At 36.8% G+C, this 17,705-nt stretch overlaps 5 protein-coding genes and 1 long non-coding RNA gene across 25 annotated transcripts; 3 read left to right on the forward strand and 3 right to left on the reverse strand.

The window, feature by feature from the left end:
• Positions 1-150: 150 nt before the first annotated feature.
• On the reverse strand, positions 151-2,415 carry LOC132198682 (enhancer of mRNA-decapping protein 3-like). Its single transcript, XM_059622841.1, has 7 exons — positions 2,033-2,415; positions 1,746-1,966; positions 1,533-1,687; positions 1,320-1,482; positions 1,108-1,261; positions 833-1,052; positions 151-685 (listed from the first exon to the last, which is right to left on the reverse strand). The coding sequence occupies exons 1-7, from the start codon at positions 2,074-2,076 to the stop codon at positions 680-682; spliced, it is 963 nt and encodes a 320-aa protein (XP_059478824.1). The 5' UTR covers positions 2,077-2,415; the 3' UTR covers positions 151-679.
• A 46-nt stretch (positions 2,416-2,461) lies between these two features.
• LOC132198683 (protein IMPACT-A-like) lies at positions 2,462-5,390 on the forward strand. Of its 15 annotated transcripts, none has more exons than XR_009442017.1 (7): positions 2,464-2,693; positions 2,785-2,881; positions 2,941-3,028; positions 3,076-3,105; positions 3,382-3,525; positions 3,589-3,812; positions 3,921-4,230. XR_009442017.1 is itself a non-coding variant. In XM_059622842.1 (7 exons), exons 2-7 carry the CDS (start codon positions 2,852-2,854, stop codon positions 5,324-5,326), a joined length of 801 nt encoding a protein of 266 aa, XP_059478825.1. In that variant the 5' UTR covers positions 2,465-2,693; positions 2,785-2,851; the 3' UTR covers positions 5,327-5,390. The 15 variants fall into 15 exon arrangements, 7 of the variants coding, with proteins under 7 accessions (XP_059478825.1, XP_059478827.1, XP_059478828.1 ...); XM_059622842.1 differs by lacking the exons at positions 3,076-3,105; positions 3,382-3,525; positions 3,589-3,812; positions 3,921-4,230 and adding exons at positions 4,454-4,606; positions 4,681-4,911; positions 4,969-5,122; positions 5,174-5,390 and having other exon boundaries at positions 2,465-2,693; positions 2,945-3,024; XM_059622844.1 differs by lacking the exons at positions 3,076-3,105; positions 3,382-3,525; positions 3,589-3,812; positions 3,921-4,230 and adding exons at positions 4,454-4,606; positions 4,681-4,911; positions 4,969-5,122; positions 5,174-5,390 and having other exon boundaries at positions 2,465-2,689; positions 2,945-3,024.
• LOC132198680 (BRCA1-associated RING domain protein 1-like) lies at positions 4,466-10,274 on the reverse strand. 6 transcript variants are annotated; one of them, XR_009442011.1, is made up of 15 exons: positions 10,138-10,274; positions 9,961-10,060; positions 9,670-9,891; positions 7,474-7,581; positions 7,110-7,392; positions 6,950-7,048; positions 6,667-6,888; positions 6,404-6,603; positions 6,142-6,345; positions 5,977-6,083; positions 5,798-5,919; positions 5,398-5,742; positions 5,168-5,335; positions 4,698-5,116; positions 4,466-4,604 (listed from the first exon to the last, which is right to left on the reverse strand). XR_009442011.1 is itself a non-coding variant. In XM_059622838.1 (11 exons), exons 3-11 carry the CDS (start codon positions 7,542-7,544, stop codon positions 5,410-5,412), a joined length of 1,641 nt encoding a protein of 546 aa, XP_059478821.1. In that variant the 5' UTR covers positions 7,545-7,581; positions 9,670-9,891; positions 9,961-10,249; the 3' UTR covers positions 5,382-5,409. The 6 variants fall into 6 exon arrangements, 2 of the variants coding, with proteins under 2 accessions (XP_059478821.1, XP_059478822.1); XR_009442009.1 differs by having other exon boundaries at positions 9,961-10,249; XR_009442012.1 differs by having other exon boundaries at positions 4,469-4,604; positions 5,798-5,883; positions 9,961-10,250.
• On the forward strand, positions 8,023-9,586 carry LOC132198681 (leucine-rich repeat-containing protein 57). The gene is made up of 5 exons (XM_059622840.1): positions 8,023-8,113; positions 8,186-8,441; positions 8,494-8,710; positions 8,765-9,101; positions 9,152-9,586. The coding sequence occupies exons 2-5, from the start codon at positions 8,295-8,297 to the stop codon at positions 9,564-9,566; spliced, it is 1,116 nt and encodes a 371-aa protein (XP_059478823.1). The 5' UTR covers positions 8,023-8,113; positions 8,186-8,294; the 3' UTR covers positions 9,567-9,586.
• An 848-nt stretch (positions 10,275-11,122) lies between the features above and the next one.
• LOC132199193 (enhancer of mRNA-decapping protein 3-like) lies at positions 11,123-13,600 on the forward strand. Its single transcript, XM_059623746.1, has 9 exons — positions 11,123-11,486; positions 11,554-11,774; positions 11,833-11,987; positions 12,037-12,199; positions 12,259-12,412; positions 12,470-12,684; positions 12,830-13,112; positions 13,168-13,321; positions 13,427-13,600. Exons 1-7 carry the CDS (start codon positions 11,323-11,325, stop codon positions 12,967-12,969), a joined length of 1,212 nt encoding a protein of 403 aa, XP_059479729.1. The 5' UTR covers positions 11,123-11,322; the 3' UTR covers positions 12,970-13,112; positions 13,168-13,321; positions 13,427-13,600.
• LOC132199202 (uncharacterized) lies at positions 12,444-14,376 on the reverse strand. The gene is made up of 4 exons (XR_009442090.1): positions 13,387-14,376; positions 13,148-13,309; positions 12,837-13,074; positions 12,444-12,663 (listed from the first exon to the last, which is right to left on the reverse strand). It is a non-coding gene; the product is annotated as an uncharacterized LOC132199202 (long non-coding RNA).
• Between the last annotated feature and the right edge of the window lie 3,329 nt (positions 14,377-17,705).

Raw genomic sequence — 17,705 nt, forward strand, 5'->3', positions numbered from 1 at the left:
TTTGGCGCCTGTTTCCAAGCAAGTAATGACCTCCCTCAAATCACCTAACTACATCAATAAGAAAACCAAAACATCTCATTAATTTCATCCCCTCGTCTAAAATTTTTTTTTCAAAATTGACAACTTGAACTTGAAACGTTAAAAGACGCAGGATTCATATGAACATTTTATTCATATTTTCTCTCACAACAAGTTAAACAAGAAATTTTTTGTGTGATTCCATATGAAAAACTTTCATATAAATCATTGTAACACAATGTAAATAATTACTTCAGAGGTTCCAATAATATTTGATTGCAATTTAAATAAGAGTTAATAATGAAACGAATGAAACTGTAGGCATAATGATGTGTTAAGCAAGCAACAAATAGCTTGATATTGAGGCCAAGCGAGTAAATCAAACTGAAAACAAAAATGATCTTGTCGATTTCTCTCTGCAGCCGCAAGAGCGCGCCAAATATGGTTAATGCGTTTTTCATTGAGGAAGTGGTGGTGCAAGTTCTTGGAATCTTATTGATTTGCTGACTCTCAATTATCCAGACCCATCACATCACTGGTGCTCGGCTGCTCTTGATCCAGTTGATGGCAAAGGGAAGCCAGTCAGGCTGAGGCTTGTTGGGAAAATCGTCCATTTGTGGGTCATCAATGGCAACGATGATCAGATCGGCAGTTTTTCCAGTTAAGCCTGGTTGAAAAAAAAATTAATTTATAAATTTTATTTCAAAATCTGTCATTTTAAATTGTTTTATTTAGAAAATATAAAATCTATAAATTTTAAGAAAAATTGATATTTTTACTTAAGATTTGGGTAATTATTAAGAATTTAATTTACCTTGCATTGCATGTTTGTGAGAACAGGGTTCTTGGTCAGTCTAAACATGGAGAGTTCTCTGTAGAGTTCCGATGAGATTCCTGACTCAGGGATGACAACCTGGACAGGTATGCCGTGGCTGGAAAGTTGTCTGGCACAGTTGGCACCTAGAACGGCACTCCTCTGACTACCACAGAAGACGACCACATTTGGAAGATGATGGGCGTTTCGAGGATTCAGTCTGTGTATGTTAATAAAAATGATAAAAAAATATATTTTTATGGTCTTCAATTAACCTGTGACCTCCTCCCAGAAGCTGCAATGCGATTTCGGTCGCCGCTCTTCCCATCGGTTCAGCTTGTCGTTCAATTGTGACTCCTAGTCTCTCAGATAGTCCCAAAAGTTGATTGCGCAGAGAAATCGAAATCGAAGGCACCACCAAACCAGAGTCTAGATCAGGATATTTTGTTTTTATCTTAGAAAATTGAATAATTTGCACAAAATTTACCTGTCACATATTCAAGGAAGATGTTGCCTGGAACTTTTATCTGCCTGTACTTGGCAGGAGTCTCTTCGAGGACATTTTCATCGTGACGGTACTTCTGAGGTGTCTCTGCTTGTTTCACCAAATCAGGTCTGCTGCTTTGTTTGTTAATCATTTCATACTCGGCCTGGACAAAAATTACATTAACGAAGGCGTGAAGGCCATTTAAAATCGCACTTGTTTGTTGAAGAGGGCTAGATTTTTTTCAAAGTCAAAGTCCTCCTCTAGAACAGCGTTGTCAATAGGTGACCCAAATGCTGCAACGTCCCTTTGTTTAAAGTGCCTATCTTTTTTGCTGGGAGAGCGGACGCCGTCAGGAAAGAGGCATCGACCTTAAATAACCAAATATTGCTGACTTTATGCATTTCTTGATATGATTTTTTAACTTACCACTTGATCCTGGCCGAAGTTTGATGGGGATTTCACGCCTTATAGGTGACAAAGACAAAGCCTGCAAGTCCCGCAACATTCCGTCGTGCGAAGAATGCGGGGCCGCAGCGTGAAAAGCAGATTTAACCTGTCCATTCTGAAAGGGCTGAGGAGGTGGAGCCTGGGCTTGATCTTGTGGGAAAGACTTCTGCAAAATCTCCAGGTCTTTGATGTCAGTTGCCCTAAAAAGAAATATTTGACAATGTTACATACGTTTTTATGTATTTGATTTTGGTTATTTAATTTACCTGATAGTGATTTCTCGCGAAGTGCACTCCGTTTCTGTCTGCATTTCTCAGGGTGATGCTCTGGTCACTGGCCTCAACTTTGGCGATAACACCTTTGAAAGTGCCAAGAACCGAGCCGCAGTTGATCGCAACCGTGTAGCCAACCCACTGTGCTGCCATGATGTTCTTTGAGTAAATGAAAAGCTGCAGCCGCTTGCGAGATTGATGTATGTGGCAGATCGAAGTAATGCGATAAGTAGATCAATTCTAGCTGGTTAATGCTGAAATACTCTTGCTCCAAGTGGGTCTCTTTCGTAGATCAACGAAAGAGAAAACAAGCTTTGCAGCCTTTGCAGGCCGCTTGTTTTTTTGTTGTCTTCTCTAAATCTCTACACTACAAAAAAACAGTCTGACCAACGTAATGAAAACTTGATAAAACAAATTTCAAACCAAAGTTTGCTAAAAAGTGCATATTTATTCTTAAATTAAATTACTGGTACTAAATGCTTTATAATATAAATAATTGGAAAGTGTCAATTGAAAAATTGGTTTGTAATTTTGTAAAATTTCCAAATAAATTGTTATTTTGATAGTAATTAGTAGGCTGCACTGGTCACTTTTTGCAAATAAAAAAAAAAGGGGGGCTGGGCATATCCAGCGAGAAGGTTCAAATTTCACGTATGTATGTATTAATTCTTAATTATATTACTTTGGAATTTTTTAAATATGCACGATTAAGCTTTCTTGGCTTGTAACATGAAATCATATTTTAGCTAATTTAATCGTAGTATTTTGGAAGCTACTGGCTAGTGCGGAAGGCGGGCATAATCATGCTGGCTGATGACAATATCGGACAATATCACTCAACAGGTTTCTTCTTTATAATACAAAATTCATTATTTATCATTTTAATTTTATTCATTTATTAGACAGACCGATGAAATTGAAGGACTTTCTTCAATCTATTTCCCAAATTTTGCAATAGAGGATGAAGACTGCCGTTCTTACAGCATCAAAGTTGGTGTGGAATAATTCTTTATTCCTCTCTTAATTTGTTTGTTTAGACTGTGGCTGTGTCATCGGAGAACTACATTGTGTGTTTTTTTTTTACTTATTATCATTCAATTTATTTACGGCTTACAATTAAATTCATTTTATTTTTTAAGGGCTTCCTTTTCTGGCCATTGTTTTAAGTTGAATTCTTACAAATAAATCTTGCATTTATTTTAAATTTAAAGTAGCTTTAAATTTACAAATAATTAATACAAATTCAATTTGAATTAGCTTGTAGAATTCATGGGATTCCAATTCACTTCAAGGGAATTTTTAGAGGCATTTTAGAATTCAACTGTATTCACAAAACTTTCTAGCAGATGCATCTAGAAAGTTCTCAATGTAAATCAAATGGGTGGGTGGGTTTTGCGCGACCCTCCCAGGGCTGCTACCCGCGCTATAAAAAGCGCTCCGTCCGCTGGCTCGATGCAGAAGGCTGACAGACCTCAGAGAAATCAGAGGTAAAGCTTCGACACTCGAGCCAGCTGACGGAGAGCATTCAACCCTTTGCTCTTTGTTCGCAGGACACCAGGACATCCAGTGCAGTTTCGGACACCCGTCCGAACCCTTCGCACCCGTCCGAGCCGTCTCAAGGCCCCGACCGCTGACTTGTCCCGACGCTGTCTCGTCCGAGGACAGCCGGAAGGCCGACCGCGTCCCGAGCCCCTCGAGCGGCGCACCTATGTGTCCATCGTACTGTCCTGGGTGTGGCTGAGCCGTCCGAAGCCGTACGGAGCAGCTTTGCCAGGTAAGAGAAATTACAATTGTTTCTCCCTGAGGCCTTCTTTTGGCCGAAAGGTCAAACCACTACGTGGGACGGATGTACAGCCGAGTGACCCATTGTTTATGTCCCCAGCTCCTTCCTGTCCATGAATCGGGCGCCGACGTGGCACGCCGCCAGCGAGCGCTCGGACGAAGGCGTCCGAACGTCCGCCGCCAGAGACCCGCACGCCGTGGGCCCCGGCCGCGCCGAGAGCCGCCGCCGACCTGTAGGGAGCCGCCGGGTTCCCAGCAAGGACGTTTCCAGGGCAGCCTGCCGGCCTACCCAGGGAACACCGCTCCCATTTGTTGATTTTTAAGTGACATTGAACGAACAATTTCGAGTCAGTGAAATTTGCTCATTCTGCCAGAATTGTTGTATAAAATAAAGCCCGTGTGTAAGCTGACCCAATTTGTTTAACAAAATAACCCAACCAATATAATTATTCAACAGTTAGCAATAGAAATAATTTAAACAAATAGAACTTATTGAACAATTACCCATTAATAATTTAAATAAAATAGAATTTATTAAACAATTAAATAATCAGTCAGTATAATAATACGCAAACCCCTTACTTGCAACTTCTTATTTTTATTTTGGTTTGCAATAAACTAAATTTGTAATACCAAAGTTGTTGAGGGAGGAAGAGAGGCAATGTTATTCTTTAAGTTTCCACTCAACTACCCAGCAGACAGTCCCCCAATCTACCAAATTTCTGCGCCTTGGCTCAAGGGAGAAGACGGACTTGATGTAGACAATCAGCTTCAGAATGTCTTCCTGTAATTACAGTAATTTGCATTTGATTTTTATTTTGCTACATAATCAATAATATTAATTATATTTTCTTTTCTAGGGAGAACATTGGAGAACCTGTCATTTTCCAATGGGTAGTAAAGCTTCGAGAAGCCCTCAGTTCCTTTCAACCAGTTTCAAATGATTCAATGGAAGAGAAAACAAAATTTAACGTGGATGAAATTAAAGATGTTTTTCCTCATTACCCCCTGATTCACGGAGAACCACTCTCAGCAGGGAAATGCACATTCCAAGGACATGTTGCAATAGTTAAGAACATTAGTGATATCAAGTATGGCTATTTCCGCTTAAAACTTGTCTCGATTTTAACTTCTGTGAACTGCCTCAGATCTGCCTTAAAAGCTCTCCACCAAATCAAAAAAGTAGCTAATACAACCCACAACATATATGCCTACCGCATTCAGAGGTCAGGCAACATTATTAGTGACTGTGATGATGATGGAGAAACTCATGCTGGCAGTCGAATGCTCCATTTACTAGAGGTATTACTTAATAAATATACTAATTAATCTATTCAAAGCTCTAACCATTAGATTCTGAATGCATCCGACGTGCTGGTCATTGTTACAAGATGGTTTGGTGGAGTTCACTTGGGTCCAGCAAGATTCCAACACATCAACAATGCTGCTCGTCAAGTCCTTATACAAGCTCAAATTATTTGTAATGAGAAAAAAACTGTAAAGTAAGTTTAATTCCTACTATTAAAGTGAAAATTTTTGTAAGATCTAACTAATTAATAAATTTTGGAAACAATTACTTCTTCATTTTATTATGGATCAATCAGTTCAAAATTTTCAATGCACTTTATGAGCCAGGAGTATTGGAGAGCTTTGATGTGCTGCATGTTAAACTCAATGAAATTCTTCTTGGTCTTTCCCTTTTCAAAAATGATGTAGTGCGAGCATTTTGCCAAAGGTCCAGATGCGTTTGCATGGAAAGGAACATCGCCATCTCCAGATATATTCTCGGGATCTGGAGACCGAGACAAGACCCGTCCACCCATCACTTTCACAATCTGCATGATGACATCCTTGTTCAAATCAGATCCAAATTTTTCAATGTTGCTGAAGAAAAAATGGCATCCAGCAAACAGACCAGGAAGCTAAATATTAGTAATTTGGGTTTATTTTCTTCTTTCATTTAAAATTCAAACAAACCATGTCGTTGGAATTTATCCTGGCACGCCGGAAAACATTGGGCGTAGTCGAGTTTTTCGTTCCATACAACTCGTATGGCACAGGATCTACCAAAGAACGAGTTTCAACACAAGTGCTTAACCCTAATATATTTAATTTGAAGTCAAATTACGTCAAATAAAGTAAAATTAAATATTCACATTCTGGTCTGACAACCCAAGAACCAGCAGCAATTCCAGTGAGCACTGCTATGGAAGTGTTGCAAATATTATTCTCGTTATTGACAACTACTACCTTCACATCGCCACTGAAATTTTAATCTAGTTTTAACTAAAAGAGAAAAAAAAATGTTTATTTTGGTCTACCTTGGTTTGTTAACGATTTTTCCAGGGTAAATCTTCAAAAATGAAAGCAAGGCAGACTTATGATTCTTGTCTAAACCGCTCGACATGATCAGCAAGGGTCGACCATCAGCAAATGTGATTTCACTTGTCAACGTCGACGAATCTTTTTCAGGAGAGCTTATATTCTGTAAGGCTTCGATGATTTCTGCATTTTTCGTCAATTCCCTGTTACATGACTAATTATTAAAATCAAAAATGTAAAAATAACTGAATTATGAATTACTTGGCTATCTCTCCTTTTATGCTTCTCTGATCAGGATCTGCTCCGAATCTCACGAGGAGCTTGACCATTTCCGTATAACCAGTGGAGACGGCATCATGCAAAGGAGTCAAATATTCTTCTCCACCAGCTGCATTTACTCGTGCACCATGCTCCAACAAAATTTTGGCAATATCCATTCTGTTACTTTGAGCAGCTTCGTGCTATGAATATTTTTGTTCTTACATATAAAAATACACATTTTTACTTTAATTTTTTTTTTTTACCAAAGGAGTCCATCCATTGTAGTCTCGGACACAGCAGTTTGCTCCCAGACTCAGCAGTCTTTCCACTTCTTCAAAATTTTTCTTTATGCAAGCCACATGCACCAAAGTTTCTCCTTTAGTATTTCTCTTGTTGATATCAGGCACAGGGCTGCACAGTGAAGATTTTCTGCCTCTCATTCTCGCTGGAGTTGAAGTTACAGACACCACAGTTGACTCGGATTTCTATAAAAGTGATTCAAAATTTTCGTGATACTAGTCAACATTGAGCGCAAAATATTATTACAGCAGGAGAAGGTACAGGAGTTGGCGATAGTAGTAGCGGTTTGTCTGTAGTTTTTTTAAGTGCTGGAGTTTGTATTGGTGCGTCGACAAGATCAAATTTCTTCAAAAAAGAATTTTTATCAACTAAATTTAATTAATTAATCATTTGGAAAAAATCTCACAGCTGAAGAAATTAAAGTTGACTCCGGCAGTGAAGGTTTTCCTCCAGATTTTCTAGATACTGGTTTTTTCACTGGTGTCTCAACCTCAACAGTTCCTACTTTCAAGAGCGACTCCAAGCTGTGCAAGGCTGTCAGCATTTGCGGATCAACGGAAAACGTGATCGACTCATTGGGTTTGAAATCGCTCTTGCACGACGGACAAGCTGAATATGTGGTGGAACATGCTTGACAAAACGCGTGGCTTACGCAAAGCCCAGGCAGTAGTTCCAGGCTCTCCTCCTCACTGAAAACATGGAATATAACCACGAAGTATTAAACATTAAACCAATTTTATATGCGTGCGATTGCGACAAGACGTATTTACCAGATTTCGCACTGCAAACATTTCAACGCACCAACCACGGCGTGTCTAAATTTTGAGTCGTCAAGTGGCATCTTACTTTTTTCTAGAGTTGGGCTCAAATTAAACTGTCTGAAAAGAATAAAATCATTAAAGGTTCTTATATAAAAATAATGTAAATTTTGAGCAATTCAAGAATTTTGTGCCCAAGCAGCCATTGTTATTCCGCCCAGCTGTGTTATTCCCGGGTCAACCCCGTCAACCTGGATTATCCAATCGCGAAAGCGCCAATTAAGAGTTGCCAACGTTAACGAAAAACGGCGCGCTCGGTCGACCATCATGATTATTAGATGGCCTAACTTCAAAGACAATTTTTTATATTCTACATATTTATAGACTTTTTGGAAGTTTTATTTTAACATTTTATTTATGTAGGCTGGAAAACTCCCACAATGAAAATTTTTGCAGCGCTAGCAAAATAGAATACAATAAGAGAATCCCAATAAATGTTTGCACCAGAGGGCTCCCACCACATGCGCTAGCGAAAATATATATAAATAGCTCAGCACCCTAAAATAACCCACCGCCCAAGATTCAAGTTCAAATCCTTTGTTAAAAGACGTCGAGATTTGAAATCGCGACGCTTTATTTAAAATAATTTAAGGTTGGTTTCAAAATTTTTAGTTAATTCTTACAAGTGCTAATATATTGTTATCTTCTTTTTATGGTTGTACAGTGTGCGTTTAAAGCCAATCATCATAATTTCAAGTGCTTCCGTAACAAGTGAAAAGTGTGCCAGGAAAATTTCTTTTTTAATCTTTTGTGTTCTTCAACTTAACTGCAAAATGAATGGGGAGCTTGTGAAGGATTTGCAAGCTAAAATAATTTTGCACTGGAATGCACGCAATTTCACAACTCTACCAAATGAACTGCAGCATTATGGCTCACACGCAAAAGAAATTTACCTTCGCTGGAACAATATTCATGTTTTGGTAAATTTTATTAATTCCCATCAATTTATAGCTAAATTAAATTATTTTGTAGCCTTCCTGGATTGGATTTAATCTCACAAGTCTGACAAATTTGTATCTTGAATTTAATAAACTCAACAGTATTCCCAACGAACTGTCGTTCTTAAAAAATTTGGAAACGCTTCACCTCGACAGCAACAATTTCACCACAATACCTGAACCTATTTTCAAATTGTCCGCGCTGAAGTGCTTGAAGTTCAGCAGAAATTTAATCAAATCAATACCAAAAGGTTGCAGAGGTATAATTAATAACAATTAATTTTACTAATTTTTTACATATATAGATATTAAAATGCTGAATCATCTGGAATGTCTTGACATATCTGGCAATTTGCTAAAATTCTTGCCATTCGAAATCAGCTTCTGCGTAAATTTAAGAGAAATCAACTTGGGCGAAAACCAATTATTATGGCTGCCTCGGTCTATGACAAGATTACCCAAGTTAGAAATAATTTCAGTAGAGACGAACTCCTTGCATTTTCTGCCAGCACTCCCTTTCCGCAGCCTCCCAATTATTGACATAAGATTAAACAGCAAATTAAATTGGTGTTCCATTCAAGCACTTGGTCAAAAATTTGTGAATCTTGATCACTGCGGAGAGGGGGTGAGCTTAGAAAAAAGGTATTTTATCGATTTTTTTCAAAAGTTTAATAATTAAATAATATTAATAGGTGCGGAGACTGGACTATCGTGAGCCAACAATTTATTGAAACACGCTGTTCTGGCTGTACGCAAACTATTTTTCTTCCAAGTGACTTGAGAATAAGTCACCAAAATGAGTCAACAGTGTCCTCGTTAGTTGAACTTTCGCAAAGAGTCGTGTATGAAAAGTTTTATGCAATTTGCCAAAATGAAGACTTAGGATGCAAAGATGAAGAAGAGGCAATGGATGTTGATGAGGACTTAAAACATTTTAAATTACCAAAAGAAATTGAGAAGCGACTTGAGCAGGGACCATCTGCAATCTGCTTTAAGTGTCAAAGGCCACTCTTCACCCATGTTTATCTTTCCGTTACCCACTCGAATGTGATTCAAATTCCCCATTGCCTTGTATTCTATTGTTCAAAAAGCTGTGCTTCAGAATAAAAATAATCAAGCTGCGAATTGTTACAAAATATTTGTGCGTTTGAATTTATTTTCTTCTCTCATCATATGGATACTGTTTGAAAAAAAAATTAATAATTATTACTTTTAATATTGACGTTATCTATATCTAGGTCGGTCAGAATGATGTCCATATGGATGGTGCCGCGACTGATGCTGGTCTCTATGTCTGTCTGGACCGCGATATGAGTCACCTCTATCCCTCCCGTCTCGTCCTCCTCCTCTCCTGTCATCCCGTCTGCCCTGATCATTCCGATCAGATCTTCCGCGATCGCTTCGATCAAATTGTCTTGGCTGCCTACCAAACCTGCACACACAAATTTTTACTCACGGAAACACAAGACATATGGTCATGATTAAAAATATTGAAATATACCATTTCTCTTCCAAAGGCGGTCCGCGTTGGGTGGATTTGCGGTAATTGATGAACTCGGGGTCCTCGTCTGTGTACCGGGTGCTGAATTCTCGCTCGCAATCTGCAAGAAATTTACGTAGATATTCCGAAACTTCTGCCATGATTTGCGTAGATTTTTAAGAGGGAAAAATATTATACAAATTTAAATCAAGTAGCGGTAGCGCAGTTAAAATTTGTGCATGATCTCTTGCGTTGAGCTTTGTTTACATTTTCCCATTACTAGTGGCTCTAGCTGTCTAGCTCTAGTGGCTAGTGCTACACCTTCTTGCAGTGCTACCAACTGGAAGATGCGCTATGAACGGTTCAGCGTTCAGCGGGTTGGCGCAAGCGATGCACGCGAGCGCCACGAGAGGGCGAAAAAGCGGCGGGAAGAAAAGTGAACGAAAAAGTTAAAAGACTTGCCACTCGTACCATTCATGGACGAGGAGGTACGGGGTACGGGTAGTTGAGTGGGAACTTAAAGAATAACATTGCCTCTCTTCCTCCCTCAACAACTTTGATGCTGTAAGAACGGCAGTCTTCATCCTCTATTGCAAAATTTGGAAAATAGATTGAAGAAAGAGCTTCAATTTCATCGGCCTGTCAAATTAAAGAAAAAAAAATTAAAATGATAAATAATGAATTATGTATTATAAAGAATAAACCTGTTGAGTGATATTGTCATCAGCCAGCATGATTATGCCCGCCTTCCGTACTAGCCAATAGCTTCCAAAATACTACGATTAAATTAAATAAACTATGATTTCATGTTACAAGAAAGCTTAATCGTGCATTTTTATTTAAAAAATTCCCAAGTAAAAATTAAGAATTAATACATACATACGTGAAATTTGAACCTTCTCGCTGGATGCGCAGCCCCTTTTTTGTTTTGTTTTTATTTGCAAAAAGTGACCAGTGCAGCCTACTAATTACTATCAAAATTACAATTTATTTGGAAATTTTACAAAATTACAAACCAATTTTTCAATTGACACTTTCCAATTATTTATGTTATAAAGCATTTAGCACCAGTAATTTATTTTAAAAATAAATATATACTTTTTAGAAAACTTTGGTTTGAAATTTGTTTTATCAAGATTTCATTACGTTGGTAAGACTGTTTTTTGTAGTGTAGAGATTTAGAGAAGACAACAAAAAAACAAGCGGCCTGCAAAGGCTGCAAAGCTTGTTTTCTCTTTCGTTGATCTACGAAAGAGACCCACTTGGAGCAAGAGTATTTCAGCATTAACCAGCTAGAATTGATCTACTTATCGCATTACTTCGATCTGCCACATACATCCATCTCGCAAGCGGCTGCAGCTTTTCATTTACTCGAAGAACATCATGGCAGCACAGTGGGTTGGCTACACGGTTGCGATCAACTGCGGCTCGGTTCTTGGCACTTTCAAAGGTGTTATCGCCAAAGTTGAGGCCAGTGACCAGAGCATCACCCTGAGAAATGCAGACAGAAACGGAGTGCCGTGCACTTCGCGAGAAATCACTATCAGGTAAATTTAATAACCAAAATTACATACATAAAAACGTATGTAACATTGTCAAATATTTCTTTTTTAGGGCAACTGACATCAAAGACCTGGAGATTTTGCAGAAGTCTTTCCCACAAGATCAAGCCCAGGCTCCACCTCCTCAGCCCTTTCAGAATGGACAGGTTAAATCTGCTTTTCACGCTGCGGCCCCGCATTCTTCGCACGACGGAATGTTGCGGGACTTGCAGGCTTTGTCTTTGTCACCTATAAGGCGTGAAATCCCCATCAAACTTCGGCCAGGATCAAGTGGTAAGTTAAAAAACCATATCAAGAAATGCATAAAGTCTGCAATATTTGGTTATTTAAGGTCGATGCCTCTTTCCTGACGGCTTCCGCTCTCCCAGCAAAAAAGATAGGCACTTTAAACAAAGGGACGTTGCAGCATTTGGGTCACCTATTGACAACGCTGTTCTAGAGGAGGACTTTGACTTTGAAAAAAATCTAGCCCTCTTCAACAAACAAGTGTGATTTTAAATGGCCTTCACGCCTTCGTTAATGTAATTTATTCCAGGCCGAGTATGAAATGATTAACCAACAAAGCAGCAGACCTGATTTGGTGAAACAAGCAGAGACACCTCAGAAGTACCGTCACGATGAAAATGTCCTCGAAGCGACTCCTGCCAAGTACAGGCAGATAAAAGTTCCAGGCAACATCTCCCTTGAATATGTGACAGGTAAATTTTGTGCAAATTATTCAATTTTCTAAGATAAAAACAAAAAAATCCTGATCTAGACTCTGGTTTGGTGGTGCCTTCGATTTCGATTTCTCTGCGCAATCAACTTTTGGGACTATCTGAGAGACTAGGAGTCACAATTGAACGACAAGCTGAACTGATGGGAAGAGCGGCGACCGAAATCGCATTGCAGCTTCTGGGAGGAGGTCACAGGTTAATTGAAGACCATAAAAATATTAATTTTTTTATCATTTTTATTAACATACACAGACTGAATCCTCGAAACGCCCATCAACTTCCAAATGTGGTCGTCTTCTGTGGTAGTCAGAGGAGTGCCGTTCTAGGTGCCAACTGTGCCAGACAACTTTCCAGCCACGGCATACCTGTCCAGGTTGTCATCCCTGAGTCAGGAATCTCATCGGAACTCTACAGAGAACTCTCCATGTTTAGACTGACCAAGAACCCTGTTCTCACAAACATGCAATGTAAATTAATTCTTAATAATTACCCAAATCTTAAGTAAAAATATCAATTTTTCTTAAAATTTATAGATTTTATATTTTCTAAATAAGACAATTTAAAATGGCAGATTTTGAAATAAAATTTATAAATTAATTTTTTTTCAACCAGGCTTAACTGGAAAAACTGCCGATCTCATCATCGTGGCCATTGATGACCCACAAATGGACGATTTTCCCAACAAGCCTCTGCCTGACTGGCTTCCCTTTGCCATCAACTGGATCAAGAGCAGCCGAGCACCAGTGATGTGATGGGTCTGGATAATTGAGAGTCAGCAAATCAATAAGATTCCAAGAACTTGCACCACCACTTCCTCAATGAAAAACGCACCGTCCATATTCGGCGCGTTCTTTCGCCTGCAGAGAGAAATGGACAAAATCATTTTTAGTTTTCAGTTGGCCTTTTGCGAAGCTTTATTTGTTACGGAACTGTTGATATTTTCATAACAGGGTGAGAAGATCCAGACCATCCTGAAGGCTGCTGGCATTGAAGTGGAGCCCTACTGACCAGGTCTCTTTGCCAAGGCCCTTTAAAGTGTCTACATCAAGGACCTGATCACCAACGTGGGATCCGGCATTGGAACTGCCCCAGCTGGTGGAGCAGGTATATTAAAATTGTTATTGCTTTGTTTTATTTAGTCTCAAATAAAGAAGCATTTTTTCCCTCACTCTCTTAAAAGTTATTTAAAATAAAATAAAAATTCTTCAGCCGCCGCTGCTGGTGCTGCTGCCCCTGCTGCTGCAAAGAAGGAGGAAAAGAAGGAAGAGCCAGAAGAGGAATCTGACGACGACATGGGCTTCGGTCTGTTCGATTAAGAAACAGCGGACTAACCCAGAATTTCTGTATTCCATGGACACAACATTAAAGCATTTTTTTGCTTAACAGCCCGAATTTTTATTTGATCAAAAGTTCTTCAGTCATAGCGCATTGGTATAAAAATTTAAGGATTGTTTTTGTTAAGAGAAATCAAATTAATTTACGGGGTTTGTTAATGCATTATGTACGTTTTGTTCTTAGTTCTTTTTTATGAATTTTTTGTTAAGTGGGTTTTAAAATTAAAATCCTAATAGTGAAATTAATTTTAAAAATCAGTCTAATAATCTTTTGTGGGAAATCAATTGTTGAGAATTAACAAGTCTATTTTTGGGATGAAAAGTAAATTCTTTTGACGTTGGAGAATTCAGGTACAAAGGTTGCCTGAATTCTCTCACGTCGACCGATGGGTGGGAATATTCTAGTAGAAGGGCAATCTTTTGGTTATGAAAAGTGGGTGGGTGCTTATGGTATATAAGGAGCTCCCCCGTCGGCCGCAGATGTGTGTGAAGTTAGCCTAGAAAAAGGCTGGCCTAGAAAATCGCCAAGGAAGTTGGCCTCGGTGAGCCAACCAACAGCGAACGAAGATGGTCGCGCTACGCGCACAAAAAAGTGGTGGGGGAATGAAGTGTATACAAAGGAGCAGAGGAGAATATATTCAGAACAATTGCTGTGTTCAGATAGAAGGACGGAAGGTTGTTAAAATTATTGCTGTTTTTGACTAATTTGAACATGCCGAATCGAATGGTGAAGGTCCCATTGACCGACCTATCATAGTTTTCGAGAAAGAAAATAAAAAAGTGCAAAAATTTCAATTTTTATTTTTTTGCTCAAAAAGTAAGACGGAATGTTGTTTATATTATTGCTGTTTTTGACTAATTTGAGCATGCCGAATCAAATGGTGAAGGTCCCATTGACCGACCTATCATAGTTTTCGAGATAAAAAAATTAAAAGTGTTAAAAAAGTGCAAAAAAATAAGTTTTTATTTTTTTGCTCAAAAAGTAAGACGGAATGTTATTAATATTATTGCTTTTTTTGACTAATTTGAGCATGAAAAATCGAATGGTGAAGGTCCCATTGACCGACCTATCATAGTTTTTGAGATAAAAAATTAAAAGTGTTAAAAAAGTGCAAAAAAATAAGTTTTTATTTTTTTGCTCAAAACGTAAGACGGAATGTTGTTTATATTATTGCTGTTTTTGACTAATTTGAGCATGCTGAATCGAATGGCGAAGGTCCCATTGACCGACCTATCATAGTTTTTGAGATAAAAAATTAAAAGTGTTAAAAAAGTGCAAAAAAATAAGTTTTTATTTTTTTGCTCAAAACGTAAGACGGAATGTTGTTTATATTATTGCTGTTTTTGACTAATTTGAGCATGCCGAATCGAATGGTGAAGGTCCCATTGACCGACCTATCATAGTTTTTGAGATAAAAAATTAAAAGTGTAAAAAAGTGCAAAAAAATAAGTTTTTATTTTTTTGCTCAAAAAGTAAGACGGAATGTTATTAATATTATTGCTTTTTTTGACTAATTTGAGCATGAAAAATCGAATGGTGAAGGTCCCATTGACCGACCTATCATAGTTTTTGAGATAAAAAAATTAAAAGTGTTAAAAAAGTGCAAAAATTTCAATTTTTATTTTTTTGCTCAAAAAGTAAGACGGAATGTTGTTTATATTATTGCTGTTTTTGACTAATTTGAGCATGCTGAATCGAATGGTGAAGGTCCCATTGACCGACCTATCAAAGTTTTTGAGATAAAAAAATTAAAAGTGTTAAAAAAGTGCAAAAATTTCAATTTTTATTTTTTTGCTCAAAAAGTAAGACGGAATGTTGTTTATATTATTGCTGTTTTTGACTAATTTGAGCATGAAAAATCGAATGGTGAAGGTCCCATTGACCGACATATCATAGTTTTCGAGATAGAAAATAAAAAAGTGCAAAAATTTCAATTTTTATTTTTTTGCTCAAAAATTAAGACGGAATGTTGTTTATATTATTGCTGTTTTTGACTAATTTGAGCATTCTGAATCAAATGGTGAAGGTCCCATTGACCGACCTATCATAGTTTTTGAGATAAAAATTTAAAAGTGTTAAAAAGTGCAAAAAAATAAGTTTTTATTTTTTTGCTCAAAAAGTAAGACGGAATGTTATTAATATTATTGCTTTTTTTGACTAATTTGAGCATGCTGAATCGAATGGTGAAGGTCCCATTGACCGACCTATCATAGTTTTTGAGATAAAAAAATTAAAAGTGTTAAAAAAGTGCAAAAATTTCAATTTTTATTTTTTTGCTCAAAAAGTAAGACGGAATGTTGTTTATATTATTGCTGTTTTTGACTAATTTGAGCATGCCGAATCAAATGGTGAAGGTCCCATTGACCGACCTATCATAGTTTTTGAGATAAAAAATTAAAAGTGTTAAAAAAGTGCAAAAATTTCAATTTTTATTTTTTTGCTCAAAAATTATGACGGAATGTTGTTTATTTTATTGCTGTTTTTGACTAATTTTAGCATGCCGAATCGAATGGTGAAGGTCCCATTTACCGACCTATCATAGTTTTTGAGATAAAAAATTAAAAGTGTTAAAAAAGTGCAAAAAAATAAGTTTTTATTTTTTTGCTCAAAAAGTAAGACGGAATGTTATTAATATTATTGCTTTTTTTGACTAATTTGAGCATGCTGAATCGAATGGTGAAGGTCCCATTGACCGACCTATCATAGTTTTTGAGATAAAAAAATTAAAAGTGTTAAAAAAGTGCAAAAATTTCAATTTTTATTTTTTTGCTTAAAAAGTAAGACGGAATGTTGTTTATATTATTGCTGTTTTTGACTAATTTGAGCATGCCGAATCAAATGGTGAAGGTCCCATTGACCGACCTATCATAGTTTTTGAGATAGAAAATAAAAAAGTGCAAAAATTTCAATTTTTATTTTTTTGCTCAAAAATTAAGACGGAATGTTGTTTATTTTATTGCTGTTTTTGACTAATTTTAGCATGCCGAATCGAATGGTGAAGGTCCCATTGACCGACCTATCATAGTTTTTGAGATAAAAAATTAAAAGTGTTAAAAAAGTGCAAAAAAATAAGTTTTTTTTTTTTTTGCTCAAAAAGTAAGACGGAATGTTATTAATATTATTGCTTTTTTTGACAAATTTAGCATGCTGAATCGAATGGTGAAGGTCCCATTGACCGACCTATCATAGTTTTTGAGATAAAAAAATTAAAAGTGTTAAAAAAGTGCAAAAAAATAAGTTTTTATTTTTTTGCTCAAAACGTAAGACGGAATGTTGTTTATATTATTGCTGTTTTTGACTAATTTGAGCATGCTGAATCGAATGGTGAAGGTCCCATTGACCGACCTATCATAGTTTTCGAGATAAAAAAATTAAAAGTGTTAAAAAAGTGCAAAAAAATAAGTTTTTATTTTTTTGCTCAAAAAGTAAGACGGAATGTTATTAATAATATTGCTTTTTTTGACTAATTTGAGCATGAAAAATCGAATGGTGAAGGTCCCATTGACCGACCTATCATAGTTTTTGAGATAAAAAATTAAAAGTGTTAAAAAAGTGCAAAAAAATTAGTTTTTATTTTTTTGCTCAAAAAGTAAGACGGAATGTTATTAATATTATTGCTGTTTTTGACTAATTTGAGCATGCTGAATCGAATGGTGAAGGTCCCATTGACCGACCTATCATAGTTTTTGAGATAAAAAAATTAAAAGTGTTAAAAAAGTGCAAAAATTTCAATTTTTATTTTTTTGCTCAAAAAGTAAGACGGAATGTTGTTTATATTATTGCTGTTTTTGACTAATTTGAGCATGCCGAATCAAATGGTGAAGGTCCCATTGACCGACCTATCATAGTTTTTGAGATAAAAAATTAAAAGTGTTAAAAAAGTGCAAAAAAATAAGTTTTTATTTTTTTGCTCAAAACGTAAGACGGAATGTTGTTTATATTATTGCTGTTTTTGACTAATTTGAGCATGCTGAATCGAATGGTGAAGGTCCCATTGACCGACCTATCATAGTTTTTGAGATAAAAAAATTAAAAGTGTTAAAAAAGTGCAAAAATTTCAATTTTTATTTTTTTGCTCAAAAAGTAAGACGGAATGTTGTTTATATTATTGCTTTTTTTGACTAATTTGAGCATGCCAAATCGAATGGTGAAG

The sequence above is a fragment of the Neocloeon triangulifer genome, unplaced genomic scaffold, assembly GCF_031216515.1.
Source record: "Neocloeon triangulifer isolate White Clay Creek 2 clone unplaced genomic scaffold, ASM3121651v1 ptg000013l, whole genome shotgun sequence".
Lineage (NCBI taxonomy): Eukaryota > Metazoa > Arthropoda > Insecta > Ephemeroptera > Baetidae > Neocloeon > Neocloeon triangulifer.